Source organism: Poecilia formosa, unplaced genomic scaffold (assembly GCF_000485575.1).
Source record: "Poecilia formosa unplaced genomic scaffold, Poecilia_formosa-5.1.2 Scaffold745, whole genome shotgun sequence".
In the NCBI taxonomy this organism is placed as follows: Eukaryota; Metazoa; Chordata; class Actinopteri; order Cyprinodontiformes; family Poeciliidae; genus Poecilia; species Poecilia formosa.
In genome coordinates this window covers 105,858-121,495 of record NW_006800684.1, presented here as the reverse complement: position 1 = coordinate 121,495, position 15,638 = coordinate 105,858, and the positions used below count along the sequence as shown (strand labels likewise).

The window sequence follows — 15,638 nt, the reverse complement described above, 5'->3', positions numbered from 1 at the left end:
ATCTTATTTTGAAGGGATATGTAAACGTTACCATAGCAACCAGAGTCAGAGCGTTTGGGCAGTGGAGAGGAGATGAGTAGAGCTGTGAGATTTAAGGATGTCGGCCGATTCTCCAAACCTCTGTGACCACAGAGCTGATAAAAGTCCAACAGGTTCGATCGGTTCGTGTTCAGCCTCAAGGCAGGAGCAACACGAACCGATTCCAGAGGATAATCCAGTAAAACCCCCAACATAGCAAACGGGAATTTAGAATAACCAAACATGGATGACGATGTAGAAGCAATAGTGACAGTTTGTGGAGACATTTTAAAAGATAAAAGACGAAACAAAAAGAAAAGGCGGTGGATGAAAGACGACGGGAGCAGCAGCTCCATCTGCTGCACTATGATTTGGAGGTGACTGTTTTTTCATAGTTAACATTTTAACTGAATAAACATAATAATGACCTTTACATGTAATAATAAACTTTCCACATATCATCTCTGATATCCACTGGACTCACAGTTGCGCGATACGTCAGCTGTTTGGGATTCCCCTCTGTTCTGACGTCACCGCGCTTTCTGATTGGCTACCTGTCACATTCAGCAGGTTGTATTCTCGTTCCCAGTCAGGGAAAACCCCACAGGCTGCGATAAAAGGACCGAGACAACCAAATTGGGTTTATTCAGGACTTAGCGGGAACACCAACATGCAGAAGCCTGATCTGACTGTTCATCCCCCTCCACGGTAATAAGGTTGGGGACCACTGGTCTGGAGGACTGGCACAGCGCCCCCATTCCACTCTCCCCCACGGGGCGCAACAAAATCTCCACGTCTTGACCGGTCCGTGGTAATAAAAAGGTTGGGGACCACTCATTTAGCTCATGCTAGTAGCAAGGATCAGCACTTTTACTGTTACAGTTTCCGTTCAGAAACTACCGTAATCAGTTCAGTTAAATCTAAACTTGGCAACTTTTTCTTTGTCAACCGTAATAAATGATATTCTATTGACCTGTTATGACTCAGATTTTGGGTCCGCCCCTCCTCTGCTGCATCGCTGTGGAAAACCTGGAGCGGCAGGTTTATATGTGTATGTTTACTGGTTAAAAAAAAACAAAAAAACTTTGCGGTTATGGTTTACAGTGCAGTGCGGCTCATAATTCGGAAAATACTGACTATAATCCTTCCTGGATTTTTTCTGTGAAGAACCCAGAGGGGGTTATTTGATTGTGGTTTCTGGAAAACAATACATTTTTACATCTAGGCTCCTGCGATCGTCACACTTTTTCTGTTACAAACTGACTCCGGCCCCCAGCAGAGAAGGGAAAAGTTATGTGGCCCTCACAGGAAAAAGTTTGGGGACCCCTGATCTAACCTGTCTGGACGTCTCACCTGGATCCATGGGGATGGACGTTCGGCTGCTTTGAGCCGCCGCCCCCTCCGGGTCCTCCTCCTCGTCGCTGTCTGGGGGCGGAGCTTCAGGTAGGTGCAGACCCATCACCTGCAGGGACACGCAGGTGAGACGGTGCACGTCAGCAGGTGGGAGAGCTGCGTCACCTGTTGCTGGGCAGATCTCACCTCTATCCTGTGCTGCAGCTGCTGCAGCTGCTCCGAGTGGGACGTGTCCCCCCTGTCCTCCTCCTCCGGCTCCCCGGGTCCGTCCGGGTCCTGGTTCAGAGGCTGGTAGTAGTACCCCCCGCCGCTCTCCTCCTCCTCTTCTTCCTCCACCCCGTCCTCACCCCCAGGCAGCACCGCCCCGTCCACCGGACGCTCGTCCTCCCCCAGCTCGTCCTCTGAGCTCGGCAGCACTCTCTCTGGTCCCATCGCTGAGCGGCACACTTCCATCCACCAGACGCAGCCCTGCGGACAGACAGGGGGACAGGCAGGGTGAGACGGGCTGGCGGAGAGAACTTCTCCTTCAGAGGAAGCAATACATCCTGTAGCAGAATCCAGTGATCCTACACTGGGTCAGAACCAGTAGAACCCGGTGGTTCTGCTGGTTCTGACTCCTTCCATGGCCCGCCGTCAGCTCCGGCTCCGGCCGCGGTTCCTCTCCTCAGACCAGAACCAGCGGTCGGAACCGCCGCTACCTGATGAAGGTGGAGAACAGCAGAAGCTAACGGCTAACACAGCTAGCAGCTGCCAGTCTCCAGATCATTTGATGGTTAGCTTGTTAGCTAGCTGGTGAGTCCCGTAGTTGGTATCTCCCAACATAACCTCTTGTCTTCACCTGTCCTCACCTCTCTGGGTCTGCTTCACCTGGAGTTAGCCGTTAGCCTCTGCTGCTAGGCGCAGCGGGTGATGCATCAACACTTCCGGGTGCGTCACATGTAGCAACGGAAGTGCTTTTCAGAAAACTTTTTTTTGACAAACTTTATTGAACAAAAGAAAAACAGATGGCGTTTCCTATCAGACAACAACCAGAGTGAAGACATTATGTGAAGTAGATTGTAATAAATGAACTTCGCAGTAAAATAATAAAAATAACATCCGGAACCTCCATAGAAACTGAACTTTGGTTCTTCTTTGGTCAGGGAGAGGCTAAAGGAAGCCACAGGGTGGCGCCAGAGAACAGCAAACCCGTCACTTTCCCCTGAAGAACCGGAAGTTTCTGATCGTCTTCAAGAAAATAAAAACTACACAGATTTAAACGTTTGGCTTCAGCCGATTCTGGGATAAAGAACCAGAACCACAGTGATTTTATTTGGATCCACATGATGGTTCAAGCCTTATCTGGATTCAGTAAGACCAGACCAGGTCAAACAGAACCACCACAAAACCTCAGGCTGTACAGAAATTATAACAGAAATTATTTAATATTCACAACCTTCTACTGAGGAGTTCAAAATAGTTTTATTTTTCAGGAACTCAATTAAAATAGATTTTTCTCAGATTTTCCCAAAGCTTCTAATCTTTATTTCTAGGTTCTTCAGAACCTTGAGATTAATTCAGAAGCAGTTCTGAAAGCTAGTACCAGCAGATACTCCAGAAAACTGCTAATGTTTCAGCAGTCTGATTGGCTCATCTGGGGACTGGAGGTCATGACCTGTCAGGAGTTCAAAGTTCACCTTCTTCTTTCCCAGAATGCTGCAGATATTAATGGATTCATTCAGTTGTTTTCATTTTTTTTCTGGACCTGTAAAAGGTTCTGCTCCTGTAATCCAGAACCAGAATTTTCTGTTTGATCTTGTTTCCTGTTTTGGTTCCATAGCAAAAACAAAGAGTGACGTCATCACACATGCCCAGACACAGAACCGTCCCTGCAGAGCCCAACAGAACTTCACGTCCCTGGCCATGTCTGGCCCTGTCAGATATACTGGTTTCTATAGCGACGGAACTCGTAGAGGATCGTCACCGGAAGCTACGTCACAGCTAATCCTCCAACATTGAAGAGGAGTCACTCCGATGAAGCTTGTTCAGTTTCATCTTCATTGGTCAGATTAACTTTTATTTAACTTTAATTAAAACATAACAATTAGGTATATTCACGCGCTCTTATTCATTTATAGCAAAATGTTGTGTAATGGCGGTTCAGCAGGTCAGGCTTTTCTGCTCAGAGTGAATCCTCCTGTCTGTCCTATCTGTGATTCGTAGTAAAGCTGCTCACCTGCAGGAACACACCGGGACGCCCGGACTCCCTCTGCCCGACCAACAGCGCTGCTGCCCGGCTGCAGGAGCCCCAGGCCGCCCGGGTCAGAATCAGAACCGGTACTGATGCTCGCCGTCCCGTTGGACCCGAACCTGCTCTGGCTTGCGGCGGAACCGTGGAATGATGACATCAGCGCGTGACCGTGTGCCCGCTCTGCGCGTGAGCTGATCAATCGCCTCTCAGGTTAATTGACTGATTGAGCGGAGAGCCAATCAGAGAGTCGATCAGCTGGTCCTGCTCTCTGATTGGCTCGGCACGGTTCGGTTCTGAGGTCAGCTGAGGTTCTGGAGACTTTATTAATATCCTACAAGGCAGGTTCTGATCAGATCCATGGTGAAATGATGAACCACCGGACCAGAACCGAAACCGGCCGCCTCAGAACCTCCTGATCCCTGTGCTGCTTCTGGTTCTGGATGTTCTGGTTATGATTCCTCAGACGTTTGGTGCAGTTTGGTTTGTGTTTGGTTTTGTTCCAGTTGACCCAGTAACCTCCCCTCCACCCGCCCAGTGCTCCCAGTGCTGCCAGTCCGGATGCTGGCGGCCTCCATCCAGGTCAGCGGGGAGCCGCTGTCGGCGGCCGAGGTTCAGGATATCTGCGACCGGCTGCGGGAGGACGGGGTCCGGCTGCTGTCGGTCCGCGGCTGCCGGCTGTCGGACCGGGACTTCGGCCGGGTCTGCCGCGGCGTGGCCGCCTCGCGCTGCCTGGTGCAGCTCAACCTCAACCTGGGCGTGGTCTCCAGCATCGGCCGCGCGCGCCACCTGGCGGACGCCTTGGCGGCCAACCGTTCCCTGCAGACTCTGTTGTAAGTAGCCGCCACCTGATTGGCCGGGCCTGGCGGCCTGATTGGTCAGTGACGGCTTGTGCTCCCCCCTCCAGCCTCCACGGCAGCCCGCTGCTGGACGCCGGCCTGGAGGCCCTGAACCCGGCACTGGCCGCCCACCCGGCGCTGGTCTGCCTGGACCTGGGCGACTGCCTGCTGGGGGACGCGGCGCTGGCGCTGATCTGCGGGATGCTTCCGCCGGACGGAGCCAAGTCAGGTAGGACTTAGGCTCCGGTTCCCCAGGGGCCCTGAACGCACCACATTCTCCTAGAGCTGATGATGACACACCTGCAGTCCAGGTGACACCAGGTGATCCAGATCATCTAGAAGATTAATCACCAATCAGTTTACAGGAAGATTTTACTTTTCTTCACTCCTTCCAACATCTTAATGCTACAGCTGTTAACACCTGGGCTTAACCTGTTATTCATGTGGGATTATCCAGTTATTAACCTATGATTTTAACAAATAATTAACTATTAATGAACCTGTGATCAACCTGTAACTAACCCTTTATTAAGCCGTTACTAAGCAGCTTGATCACCCAAATGTTAATCAGTTTTTGACCAGTTATGAACCTTTAACCAACCACTTCCAAAGCAACCTGTTGCTAACCAGAACCGGTTCGGTCCGGTCTGCCCCTCCAGGACTCAGAGAGCTGACTCTCAGCGCCAACCCGCGGATCACAACCAAGGCCTGGGCCCGGTTCTCGGTGGCAGTGGCTCACAGCTCCCAGCTCCGGGTCCTCAACCTGGACTACAACCCACTGGGTAAGGAACCGGATCCGGAACCAGAACCTGGTCTGGGTCTGGTACTGATGGGTCCAGTTCTATCTGCAGGGGACCAGATTGCGGCCATGCTAGCGGTTGCCGTGGCATCCAGTAGAACCCTGGAGGTTCTGGACCTGGAGGGAACCGGACTGACCAACCAGTCGGCGCAGGTCAGCAGCTGCAGCTTCTCACCATATTCTTCCTCCTCTTCCTCAGCAGGCTGACAGCACCGGTTCTGGTTCTGTTCTGCAGGTGTTCCTGGACATGGTGGAGAACTACCCCACCTGCCTTCGGGTTCTGGTTCTGGCCGAGAATGAAGTGAGTTCGGAGCTCCAGCAGCAGATCAGCGACCTGCTGTCTGAAGGGGAGGAGGACGGCCGGGAGGGTCCGCCCCCTCCGCCAGGCCACGCCCCCAGCAGCGCCCTGCAGCCAATCAGAGAGAAGCCCCTCCCCTGGCTCCCCCACAGCAGTAAGGGCTGAAAGCAGAGCCGGTTTTGTTGGACCCGGACCAGAACCGGCCAACCTCTGTGTGGTGTTTACATGTTCTCTGGATCGTAGGAGTTTAGTGTTCTGTCTGGTGTTAATTGGCTCCAGTTCTGGCAGCATTATGCTGTTTCAACACATTAATATTCAATTTGTATTTATTATTCTTATTCTGTGGTTCTACTCAGGTCCGGGTTCTGGTTCTGGTTTCAGTCAGGCTAAAATTTGAATTAATAATGTGTTAAAACTGATTCTTTATAATACAGTCATTTAAATATATTTAAAATTTAATTAAGAGGAAGGAGCTAATCTTACCCTTAAAAGAGGTTCTGATGGTTCTGACAGTTCTTCTGACCTCCAAACCCAGTTCAGTCCGGGTCCGATTCCCTGATGGAACCAAACACTTCTTTGGGTCCTGATGGGCCAGACCCGGTTCAGATAGGTGGAACCAGAACCAGATGGCTCCAGTTCTCCCTCTGGTTTATGGTTCTGTGGGTTTTTGGTACCATTGACCCGGCTGAAAGGAACCGAACTGAACCTGGCTGTCTGAACCCAGAAACCTGGTTCTAAAGTCTGAATGACCTTTGACCCCACAGACTCCAGTCTGCCCACGGTCATGCTGACATCAGGAGTAGGTGAGAGCCTATTGGCTGAAGCTGAGATATGACCATGCCCACTTCCTGCTAGAGTGTTGTCACTTCCTGGACTGAATGTTTGTCTGCTCTGACCTGATTGGTGGGTCTGGGGAGGGGGCGGGGTTTGCTGACAGGTGTCGCTTTGTTCTGTAGCGATGATGTCACAATAAAAACAGTTTACAGCTTGGTAAGGACGGCTCTGATTGGTTACTTCTGCTCAGCAGGTCCAGAACCAGAACAGAGTGAAACAGATTCATTGAAGACAGACCGAATCGGTTCTGGTTTTGTTCAGAGCAAAGTTCTGATGACTTCTGGACCGCCGTCATTCAGCCGATAAGAGGAAAAACGAGCTCATTCTTCAGTTGTATTTTCACCATGTTGTCCTTTCACTTCTAAATGCCACAGTTTAAAGATTTAGTTAGCAAACTTGCTAACTAAATCTTTATTTTGTAAGCTAGCGATATTTAGCTTTGTAACTATTTAGTTTGAAATGGTGACATTTATAAATGAATAAACATTGAAATGAACTCTGACTACTGCTGCTAATGTTTGACAATCGGCGCCCCCTGCTGGACCACCGGGGTCAATCGGGTCAAATAAAATCTGTACAAGAAGCAATAAATAGAATATCTTACAATATTTACAAAACAGTTTCGTGTGCATCCGGTTCCGGTCTCAGAGTAAAAACATACGGGGAGTCGGTCCAAACCCAGTTCTAGGAACCAGAACTTCCACCTGACTCAGTTCACCACCCCGACCCGATCCGGATCGGGATCCATTCAGAGAAATGTTTCTGTTGAAGAACGGTCGTCATGGTAACGCCTTCCAGAGTGCGAGTTCTGATCCAGTCAGGTCCGGTTCTATGCTGCAAACCATCTGATCAACGTATGATGTCACAGTGCAGATGGATCTGTGACCTCTGACCTCTCTAAACAACCTCTATGTTGAGTTTCTTTTTCTCTGGTTCTGCTGCATTCAGGAAGCTGATCCGATGCTCCGGCTGGTCACCGGGCTCCCGCCTGCTGCGCGGCGATGGGGACAACCAGCAGGGGGTGTGGCCACGGCGTTGGCCGGGGGCGTGTAGGACCAGAGCAGCGGTCAGCGCCACCACGCCTACAGACACGATCGTCAGAACCAACACAACGACGAGCTGCAGGTCCGACAGTCCACCGGCGCCGTGCTCCTTCACCGTCACTTTTACCTTCCTGTTGTCATGGTGACCAGTGTCCCGGGCCCGCGTGGTCCAGACCGGCGGGCTGGCGTTGGCGGGGCTCGGCGGCGTTTCGCAGGTGGTTCCGGTGAATCCCGGCCGGCAGAGGCAGCGGAAGCCTCCGGCGCGGTCGAGGCAGCGGCCGCCGTTTCGGCAGGGCTGGCTGGCACAGTCATCCATGTTGACCGTGCAGAACCGGCCCGAGAACCCGACCGGGCAGAGGCAGGAGAACCGGTTCACTCCATCCACACAGGTGGCGCCACTGGCACACGGGACCATCAAGCAGTCGTCGATGTCGGTCTCACAGCGGGGCCCCGTGAATCCGGCGAGGCAGCGGCACACCAGCTCCGTCGCAAAGCCGTCAGCGTCCTCACACAGGCCGCCATTTTTACACGGGGACCTGGAACCAGAACCAGATGGGAGTTAAAGTCCAGGAACTTTAAATGAACTACCATAAAATACGTTGGATCATCAATAAGTCATATCACAACAGAGATGAGACATGCTAGCGTTAGCTTAGCCCTTCAACCCTCAGACTCTGTGGACCTGTTGCTACAGATCACCTTCTCTGGAGACACGGCCCCTTCCTCTTCCGGCAGGTCGGACCATGGAAACCGTCTGGACACAAGCAGCGGAAGTCTCCGCTGTCCTCCATCAGACAGGTGGCGCCGTTGAGGCAGGGCTGCTGGGAGCACACGCTGAGGTCTGACAGGAAACACACAGCACAACAGGCAGCGGTGTCAAGAAACACCAAGACTGACGGGTTTGCGACGGGTCGGTGAGCCGCAGAGACCTTTGTCGCAGAATCGGCCGCCCCAGCCCGGCTGACACGCGCACTGCCACGGCTGCAGGCAGGAGCCGTGCACGCAACCCGGCATCGTCACGCAGCGCTGGCACAGCTCGCCGTCCCAGCCCGGATCACACCTGGAAACAGGCAGCAAGTTTCAAGGAAAGATGGAGGAATTAACCATGAAAGGAGACGAAAACAGGTCAACGTTCCTGTGGTTTCTGCACCGCAGCCGTAAAAAAACATGAGTTTCTCTGATGCTGAGACATTAGTCCTGGAATGTCCTGGATCCTGGAAATGTTTTTCAGCTTTTAGAAAGCCCATTCTGGAACCGTCTTTATGTTGCTCTGAAGGTTCAGGTCAGAGGTCTGCCTGATCTCTAGTTTCCAGCTGGAAGAACTGACTTAAACTGTGAACCATTCAAAATAAAAGCACCTGGTGAACATCAGTAAACCGTTTGGTCTACAGGGTGCAGCCAGACTGAGGGAGGATTTCCTGTTACACCTGGAGACCAGATCTGACCAGGCTCAGCAGCGTTCAGCAGGTCGGTATCCATGGAAATGGGATTTAACCTTTGACCTGCTGGTTCTGATGACGTTTTACCTGCAGACTCCAAAGTCATCACAGCGGCTGTTGGTAGCGTTGCAGCTGCAGTTGCTTCCTGTGGGGAGAACAGCACCGATCAGAGGAAATGGTGGGAAAACAGGAAGTAGATAAATCCTGTCAGAATAAAGTGTCTGCTGGGAACCCAGTTCTGATCTAAGAACCCAGTTCTGATCTAAGAACCCAGTTCTGGTCTGGAACGGTTCCAGTTCCAGGTTTAGCAGAACCTAAAGTTCTCCAGCTGATCAGTGACTGGAATCTGAAACTGGGAAACAGCCGGAAGTTCACAGGAAACCACCAGGAAGATTCCTGGACCTTTCATAATAAAGGTCCAGGAAGTCCTTCCCTGTAACATCTCTGAGCTGCACAGCAAGGAAGTCACTGGATGTTATTTAGGAATTATAAAGACATTCCAGAAGTTTCCAAGTTTCTTTGTGCCCCTGACATGTGAATACGTTTCCATCCCGTTTAAAAGCCGGGAAGCTTCCAGCAGCCAGTCGGTAATGTGACCCGAAACCACCGGATCACACCTCCAGTCCGAAACTATTCATCCCCCTGCAGATTCAGAAAAGTTTTCGATTCATCCAGGAAGTTTGTTCCTCAAGAGGAAAAATCTGGCTCTGGATTTTATTTTGAAAATTCACTGGGAATTCTTTCCTGTTGCCTCAATAATTAAAGGAAATGTGTTCTGGTCTGAACCTGGAATCAGCAGCAGAAATGTTTCCTGGTTCTGCTGCTGATCCGGTTCAGAACCAATTCTCCAGTAGTGTCTCTGATTGGTGGGACTCTGTCAGAGGTTGATGACAGGTTTGCTCCGTGTTTAGACCGTAACCTCTGACCTCTGGCCTCGGAGTGCAGCTGCCAGCTGGATTGGGTTTCAACTGGAATGGAGCTGGATTGTTCCAAGGAACGTCTCGGTAATCCGACCCGATCGCTGGCACAACAACTGGTGGGCAAAGCAAGCGGTCCGCCACGCGACCCATCGCCTGTCAAAGGTCAGAGGTCAAACTCCTGGCCTTACAGCAGGAACTGGTTCAGGAAAACTGGTGAATCCAGAAACGGGAACACTGTGAGGATGAGCAGCTTCCCGTCTTCATTGTGGAGGAAGTTAGAGGGAGCAGCCAGGAAGTTACAGGAAGAAAAACGTTTTTCATGTCCATGAAAATCAGTTTGATAATCAATAAAGGAGACTAAAACAGGAAGTTCAAGGATTCCTGTTGGAACTAGAGAAGATAATTATTAATAAATGTGTTTTCTTTTGGTTTCAAGGTGAATTAATCAGGTTGGTTGTTGTTCATAAACATCGCTTCCTGATCAAGAACAGATCAGGATTATTGATGATCAGACAGAACCTTCTGGTTGTTCCATTACAGCCCAGACTTCCTGTTTATAAGCCCAGGTTTCCTGCAGGAGTCTGCAGATCATGCCCAGACCTGGACCCTCTCCGCCGTTAGGAACCTTCAGAGGAAGCAGAACCTCAGGTGTACCTGGGTCATGTGACCTACCTTCACCTGCACAGAGGGGCGGGGCTAAGAACATGAGGCGCACGCAGCTCAGCAGGAGCAGGACGCCCGCACCTCGGATCGCCAACATGTTGGCTGCAGAGAGGCCGTCCTGCAACAGGAGGAGGACATGGTGAGACGTAGACCAGGTGAGTCCACCTGTCCTCATGTGAGGACAGAACCAACTACAGCACTGTTAGTTATTCCTGATGTAAATGGAATGCAGCTTTAGCATGCTATTTGTTGTGTTAGCATTCTAGCTGTTTCTTTTAGCTCAGAAGTTGGTGCATGGATCTGGAAATAATATCGGACATCTTAGATTTCATGTGTTCATTGTGTCATAAATAGTGTAATCAAGTTGGGAAGTTGGGCCTTCCAAACTGGAAGCTCGAGAATTTGTCCAGAAAACATCAGGAGGATCCTCTGGACCAACAGCTGGACTCCTTGTATTACTCCTGGTTCAGCTGGGCCCCCGACATCCGGCTGTAGACATTAGACCCCAGAGATGATCTGGTCACTCTGTGAGGTCCTCTTTCTGTCCTGGAGTGACCCTGAGCCAAGGAGATTTTTCCGGACGTCTGCAGGTTGGAGGCGTCGCTGCAATGCGAGTGAAGTTGAGCTGCCACTGAGGTCCGTCCAACATCAAATGGGTGAAACTTAAGCTGCCAGCGAGGGACAGTCCTGCAGGACACTGTGAGCTGAACTTCAAACGGACCGAGGGACATGTCTTGGGTTCCAGTCCTGCATCCCATGCTGCTCCACGTCAAACTTTTCCAAATGTCCAACCTTCTTTTACTCTTTCCCCCAACATGGACAACAATCTCTGTAAAGGGCAGGTTTGTCCAGCAACTGGACCCTCCTCCTCTGTCTCAACCAAACCTTTGGTACAGCAGGGAGTGGATGTTCCTCCAGACCAGGAGTCCTCCTGTCCTCCAGGGACATTGTCCTGAAGCTGCTAGGTGTGTCACTGCTTCTACACACCAGGGACACATCGAGAACTGGCAGGATCCAGGACGCTCCACTTCCTGATCAGGTCATGTGACCTACCTGTTCTTCTTCCTCCTCTTCTTCTTCCCGCTCTCTGTTTCCTTCAGTCTTGTTGCCGTGGTGACGGCGGTCCGGGTCACTGTGCCCACACGGTCGACTGTCAGGCAGGAAAACAAGGAGCGGATCACTTTTCCAGAGATTCCAGGGAAGCACACGGCCTCTGCAGAGACAGGAAGGGACATGCCTAGATTACCGACAGCATTCGTGTGGCTTGCATACCACAGCGAGCGCACACACACACACACATACACACATACACACACACACACTCAGAGCCTTTCTTTCAGTGTGTTTGCTCTGGGGAGAGAAGAATGAGGGGAGTGTGTGCTGGAGAGAAAGCAACAGGTGGTTGGTTAGTGGGAGAGTGAGTCAGAGCAAACATTCTCCATCATCTCTCCACAAACTCACTCCTTCTCACTCCATATCACGCCTCTGACGAACACTTCTGCAGTTAACACACACAGCAGCACAGGCCAATCAGAGGGCAGATAATCAGTCACATGACCAGGACTAAGGACATAAAACCTGGAGTGTCTAAACAAGTTCCCCCTTCAACAGAACGGTCCTCTTTCAGACTGGACAGTTCATGTTCAGAGTTCACCACTAGAAAAGCTGTTTCAGCTCCTCCATCGTACTTGACCTTCTTCACTTTGGTCTGAACCACCAGGAAGTGGATGTACATCTCAGTCAGGGTTCTGGGCAGCTCTCCTCCCTCTCTGGTCTCCAGCACATCCTCCAGAACTGTAGCAGTGATCCAGCAGAAGACTGGGATGTGGCACATGATGTGGAGGCTTCGTGACGTCTTCATGTGGGAGATGATCCTGCTGGCCTGCTGCTCATCTCTGAATCTCTTCCTGAAGTACTCCTCCTTCTGGGGGTCATTGAACCCTCTGACCTCTGTCACCATGCCAACACACTGAGGAGGGATCTGATTGGCTGCTGCAGGTCGTGTGGTTATCCAGAGGAGAGCAGAGGGAAGCAGTTTCCCCCTGATGAGGTTTGTCAGCAGAATATCCACTGAGCTGGACTCTGTAGCCTCAGTCAGGATCTCCTTGTTGTGGAAGTCCAGCGGAAGTCTGCTCTCATCCAGGCCATCAAAGATGAACAGAACCTGGAAGTATGGAGCCCTCCAGGGGAGATGGGGAAATATTTTTCTTTTGGGTTCCCTCACAAAACTTTTGCATTACCTCGCAATAGGTTTTGCGTTACTTTAATGTACTAATCAGTTCATGCGGTATAACTGAATACTGTAAGCCTTCCTCATGGCCTGGCCATCAGGCTCTCATGAGGTTTTTTCATGTATCTTAATATCTCGTTGTGAAATATCTGTGAATAGTGAATAAATTGATTTTCAATCCATTTTTTGCACCAAAGAATTAAGAATAAACATGTTTTCACTGAGGCTCTTTGTATGTGTAAATATTTAAAATTTTAAATTGACATTTGTAACCGTACATAAAGTAGACCTGCAAATATTGCAGTAAGCATATTGCGAGGCCCTCTGCTGGTCCGGAGGGTCAAACTCAGCTGATTAATTTTGGAGCTTCCCCACAGCTTCAGGAATAATGAAGGGTTTCCATCTTGTTGATGTGCTTCTAAGGGTGTTTTCTACTGGCTGCTGTCCAATGACGGAGCAGAGAATGGGTCACATGATGCTCAAATACGACCAATCAGAGAGCTGAGCTGAACTCTCCTCACCCACTTCCTCCTACACACCGGAGCTGCTATCTGGACCTTTGCTCCTAAAACACGACCTGCAGCACCCCCTGTGGTGCAGGATCACCAGCCTCTGACAAGGGGGAGCTTTCCAGGTCCAGAACCAGAACCAGGGGGCTGGGTCAAGAAACAGAGTGAAAACCAGAACCAGGGGACCAGGTCCAGAACCAGATTCAGATCCAGATCCAGAACCAGAGCGAGAACCAAAACCAGGGGACCAGGTTCAGAACCAGATCCAGATCCAGAAAGAAATCCAGAACCAGAACCAGGACCTGTAGCAGAGGAAACTCTTCTTACCTTGAGCTGAGTTTCTCCTTCCTGCTGTTGTGAAAACCTCCTGGATCTGCAGCCGCCGGCCAGATTGTTTGCTCCCTGTTTAACATGCATGAACACACACTCTGACACACACACATGAACACGCACTCTGACACACACACATGAACACACACTCTGACACACACACATTAACACACACTCTGACACACACAGAGAAACTGACACATGCTGCTCCTAAGGGTGTCTGCTTTAATCTGAAGCGAACGATGAGACGACACTCGCCCAATAAACACTCCCCCTCTGCTGGGTGCGACCCCGACACACACACATTGACACACACACACACACGTTTACATGGCTATCTTTGTGGGGACTTTCCATTGACTTCCATTCATTTCTACAGCCTAACCCTTATCCTAATCCTAACCCCAACCAAAACTCAACTCACACTTAGTCCTAAATCTGACCCCCGACCCAAAAACAGCGTTTCCCCTTGTGGGACCAGGCTTTGGTCCCACAAAGAGCAATTGGTCCCCACAGCGAAGTATATGTCAGGAAAATGGTCCCAACAAAGTATTACAAACAAACACAGCGAAACACTCTCTCTCAGAAGACGTGTGTGTGGGCGGAGCCAGGTTCCTAGAGTGTGTGTTGTTAGATCAGATGTCGCGTCTCAGGTGAGTTCAGGTGTTGATTGGACTCAGAGACAGACAGCGATCACTCCAACATCAGACGTGCTGCTGGTACCAGAGCCAGCCCGGTTCTGTTCCTGGCTCCGATTTGGACCTGCTGTCGTCCCAGCATCCCAGCAGGTTCAGACTCGCTGCAACCAGGACGACTTGTCCTGAGAGACGACTTGTCCTGAGAGACAACTTGTTACAGAACCAGAACCAGGACCAGAAGAGAACCACTGGTTACGAATATATTAAAATGCGTTCTTGTCTGTCAGGGCCGGCCCAAGGCATAAGCAAACTAAGCAGCTGCTTAGGGCCCCAGTGCCACTAAGGGGCCCCCTCAGTGGAGCTGATTTTTTTTTTTTTTTTGTAATAATTTCTGTTGTTATAATATCAAAACACACAATTTCATCATGAAGTGATTTGTTTTTACAATAATATATATTTGATATAATGTTTGTAGAAATTATTATTTTATAGATAAAATATAGCCTGATAGTCTGGTGGCCGCGGTAGGTACCGCACGCTCTGCCGGTAACATGAGCTGCAATAAGCATCCAAACGTCCAAAGCTCCGGTCAGAAGCTAAGTTAGCGAAACAATGTCTCAGAAAAGGACTTATCCTTCAGGGAGGGAGAGAAGAAAGAGGAAGAATAGAAAACAGCCCAGATAAAGGTTTGTTTTAATGAGCCTTGGTGATGTAAAGATTAGTAAAGCTGCTAATAGTAAATTAGCCTGATAGCGACCTGGACCGGTCCAGTTCAACAGCCAGACATTCATGCTAGGCTCTTTGTGTTTGTGTGAAAATGAGTTAAAACTTTAAATGAGTTGATTCTCATGGTGGTTCTGTATATTTCTGAGGTATTTTTGGCTTCAAAACGCCCCCTGAGCTGCTCTGTGCTGTAGTTGGGGATTTCTTTGCTGCTGAGCAGAAGCATTTTGTGGCTAAAACAAACATTCTTACATCAACTTCTAAGTTATGTGAAACTTCTGTTGAAATCATTTGAAGGCTCAGAATCCGTCCAGTACCGGTACCGGTCCACATTCTCAGGGGAGAAAGACTTACCTGATATAAATACAATTTTTAACCATTGGAGTAATGCTTAAGATAAATTAATTTAATCAAAGAATGTCATAAATATGTGTGTAGGGCTGCACCGATTGCAGTTTTCTGGCCGATCTGGCCCATTTTGATTTTGGCTGATATGAATTTTTTTGTCTGAAATGTTGCTAAATATAGCAAGGAAGTCTGAGTTTGCCACAGTGGGGTGAATATTGTTAACTGTAAATGTTCAGACTTGACCTGGTGGGTCTGTCAATCAAACCTCTCACTGCAGAGCAGAAGAGGACAGAGGCTGATTTATAAACCTTTGTTGATGAAGAAAAGATCAGGGGATAAGAGGATAATATGGGCTTCACATGTAAGTATCAGCCAATCACGATCCCCCAAAATTAAGGAAATCAGCACCCAGAAATCAACTGGTCAA

At 49.9% G+C, this 15,638-nt stretch overlaps 3 protein-coding genes and 1 long non-coding RNA gene across 7 annotated transcripts in view; 2 read left to right on the top strand and 2 right to left on the bottom strand.

The window, feature by feature from the left end:
- mea1 (male-enhanced antigen 1) overlaps positions 1–3,668 on the bottom strand; it is a 5,021-nt gene extending 1,353 nt beyond the window's left edge. The window contains exons 1-3 of one of the 3 annotated variants that reach the window (XM_016666581.1): positions 3,587–3,668; positions 1,558–1,839; positions 1,372–1,480 (exon numbers count right to left, since the gene is read on the bottom strand). In XM_016666581.1, the coding sequence (XP_016522067.1) occupies positions 1,372–1,480; positions 1,558–1,824 (376 nt within the window). In that variant the 5' untranslated portion in view covers positions 1,825–1,839; positions 3,587–3,668. Of the gene's footprint in view, positions 1–1,371; positions 1,481–1,557; positions 1,840–2,209; positions 2,328–3,586 lie in introns of those variants that run through there. The other 2 variants (XM_007542943.2, XM_016666582.1) reach the window with 2 other exon arrangements.
- Positions 3,669–3,698: 30 nt separating this feature from the next.
- lrrc73 (leucine rich repeat containing 73) lies at positions 3,699–6,864 on the top strand. Of its 2 annotated transcripts, XR_475358.2 has the most exons (8): positions 3,720–3,811; positions 4,105–4,431; positions 4,506–4,666; positions 5,097–5,219; positions 5,289–5,389; positions 5,472–5,688; positions 6,299–6,437; positions 6,562–6,864. XR_475358.2 is itself a non-coding variant. In XM_007542946.2 (7 exons), exons 2-7 carry the CDS (start codon positions 4,160–4,162, stop codon positions 6,367–6,369), a joined length of 945 nt encoding a protein of 314 aa, XP_007543008.1. In that variant the 5' UTR covers positions 3,699–3,787; positions 4,105–4,159; the 3' UTR covers positions 6,370–6,437. The 2 variants fall into 2 exon arrangements, 1 of the variants encoding a protein (XP_007543008.1); XM_007542946.2 differs by lacking the exon at positions 6,562–6,864 and having other exon boundaries at positions 3,699–3,787.
- On the bottom strand, positions 6,669–13,796 carry dlk2 (delta-like 2 homolog (Drosophila)). The gene is made up of 7 exons (XM_016666580.1): positions 13,500–13,796; positions 11,487–11,646; positions 10,443–10,551; positions 8,938–8,995; positions 8,341–8,471; positions 8,111–8,252; positions 6,669–7,947 (listed from the first exon to the last, which is right to left on the bottom strand). Exons 1-7 carry the CDS (start codon positions 13,613–13,615, stop codon positions 7,266–7,268), a joined length of 1,398 nt encoding a protein of 465 aa, XP_016522066.1. The 5' UTR covers positions 13,616–13,796; the 3' UTR covers positions 6,669–7,265.
- LOC107834748 (uncharacterized) lies at positions 9,068–12,446 on the top strand. The gene is made up of 2 exons (XR_001660563.1): positions 9,068–10,588; positions 10,788–12,446. It is a non-coding gene; the product is annotated as an uncharacterized LOC107834748 (long non-coding RNA).
- Positions 13,797–15,638: the final 1,842 nt, after the last annotated feature.

Excerpts from the sequence above, each read along its gene's own strand:
- lrrc73 (XM_007542946.2), top strand. The coding sequence starts at position 4,160 with ATGCTGGCGGCCTCCATCCAGGTCAGCGGGGAGCCGCTGTCGGCGGCC. Across the intron at positions 5,220-5,288 it reads CCTGGACTACAACCCACTGG|GGGACCAGATTGCGGCCATG; the intron begins GTAAGGAACCGG and ends TTCTATCTGCAG. Across the intron at positions 5,390-5,471 it reads TGACCAACCAGTCGGCGCAG|GTGTTCCTGGACATGGTGGA; the intron begins GTCAGCAGCTGC and ends TCTGTTCTGCAG.
- dlk2 (XM_016666580.1), bottom strand. The coding sequence starts at position 13,615 with ATGTGTGTGTGTCAGAGTGTGTGTTCATGCATGTTAAACAGGGAGCAA. Across the intron at positions 11,647-13,499 it reads AAGGAGAAACTCAGCTCAAG|AGGCCGTGTGCTTCCCTGGA; the intron begins GTAAGAAGAGTT and ends CTGTCTCTGCAG. Across the intron at positions 10,552-11,486 it reads AAGAGGAGGAAGAAGAACAG|GACGGCCTCTCTGCAGCCAA; the intron begins GTAGGTCACATG and ends CTCCTGTTGCAG.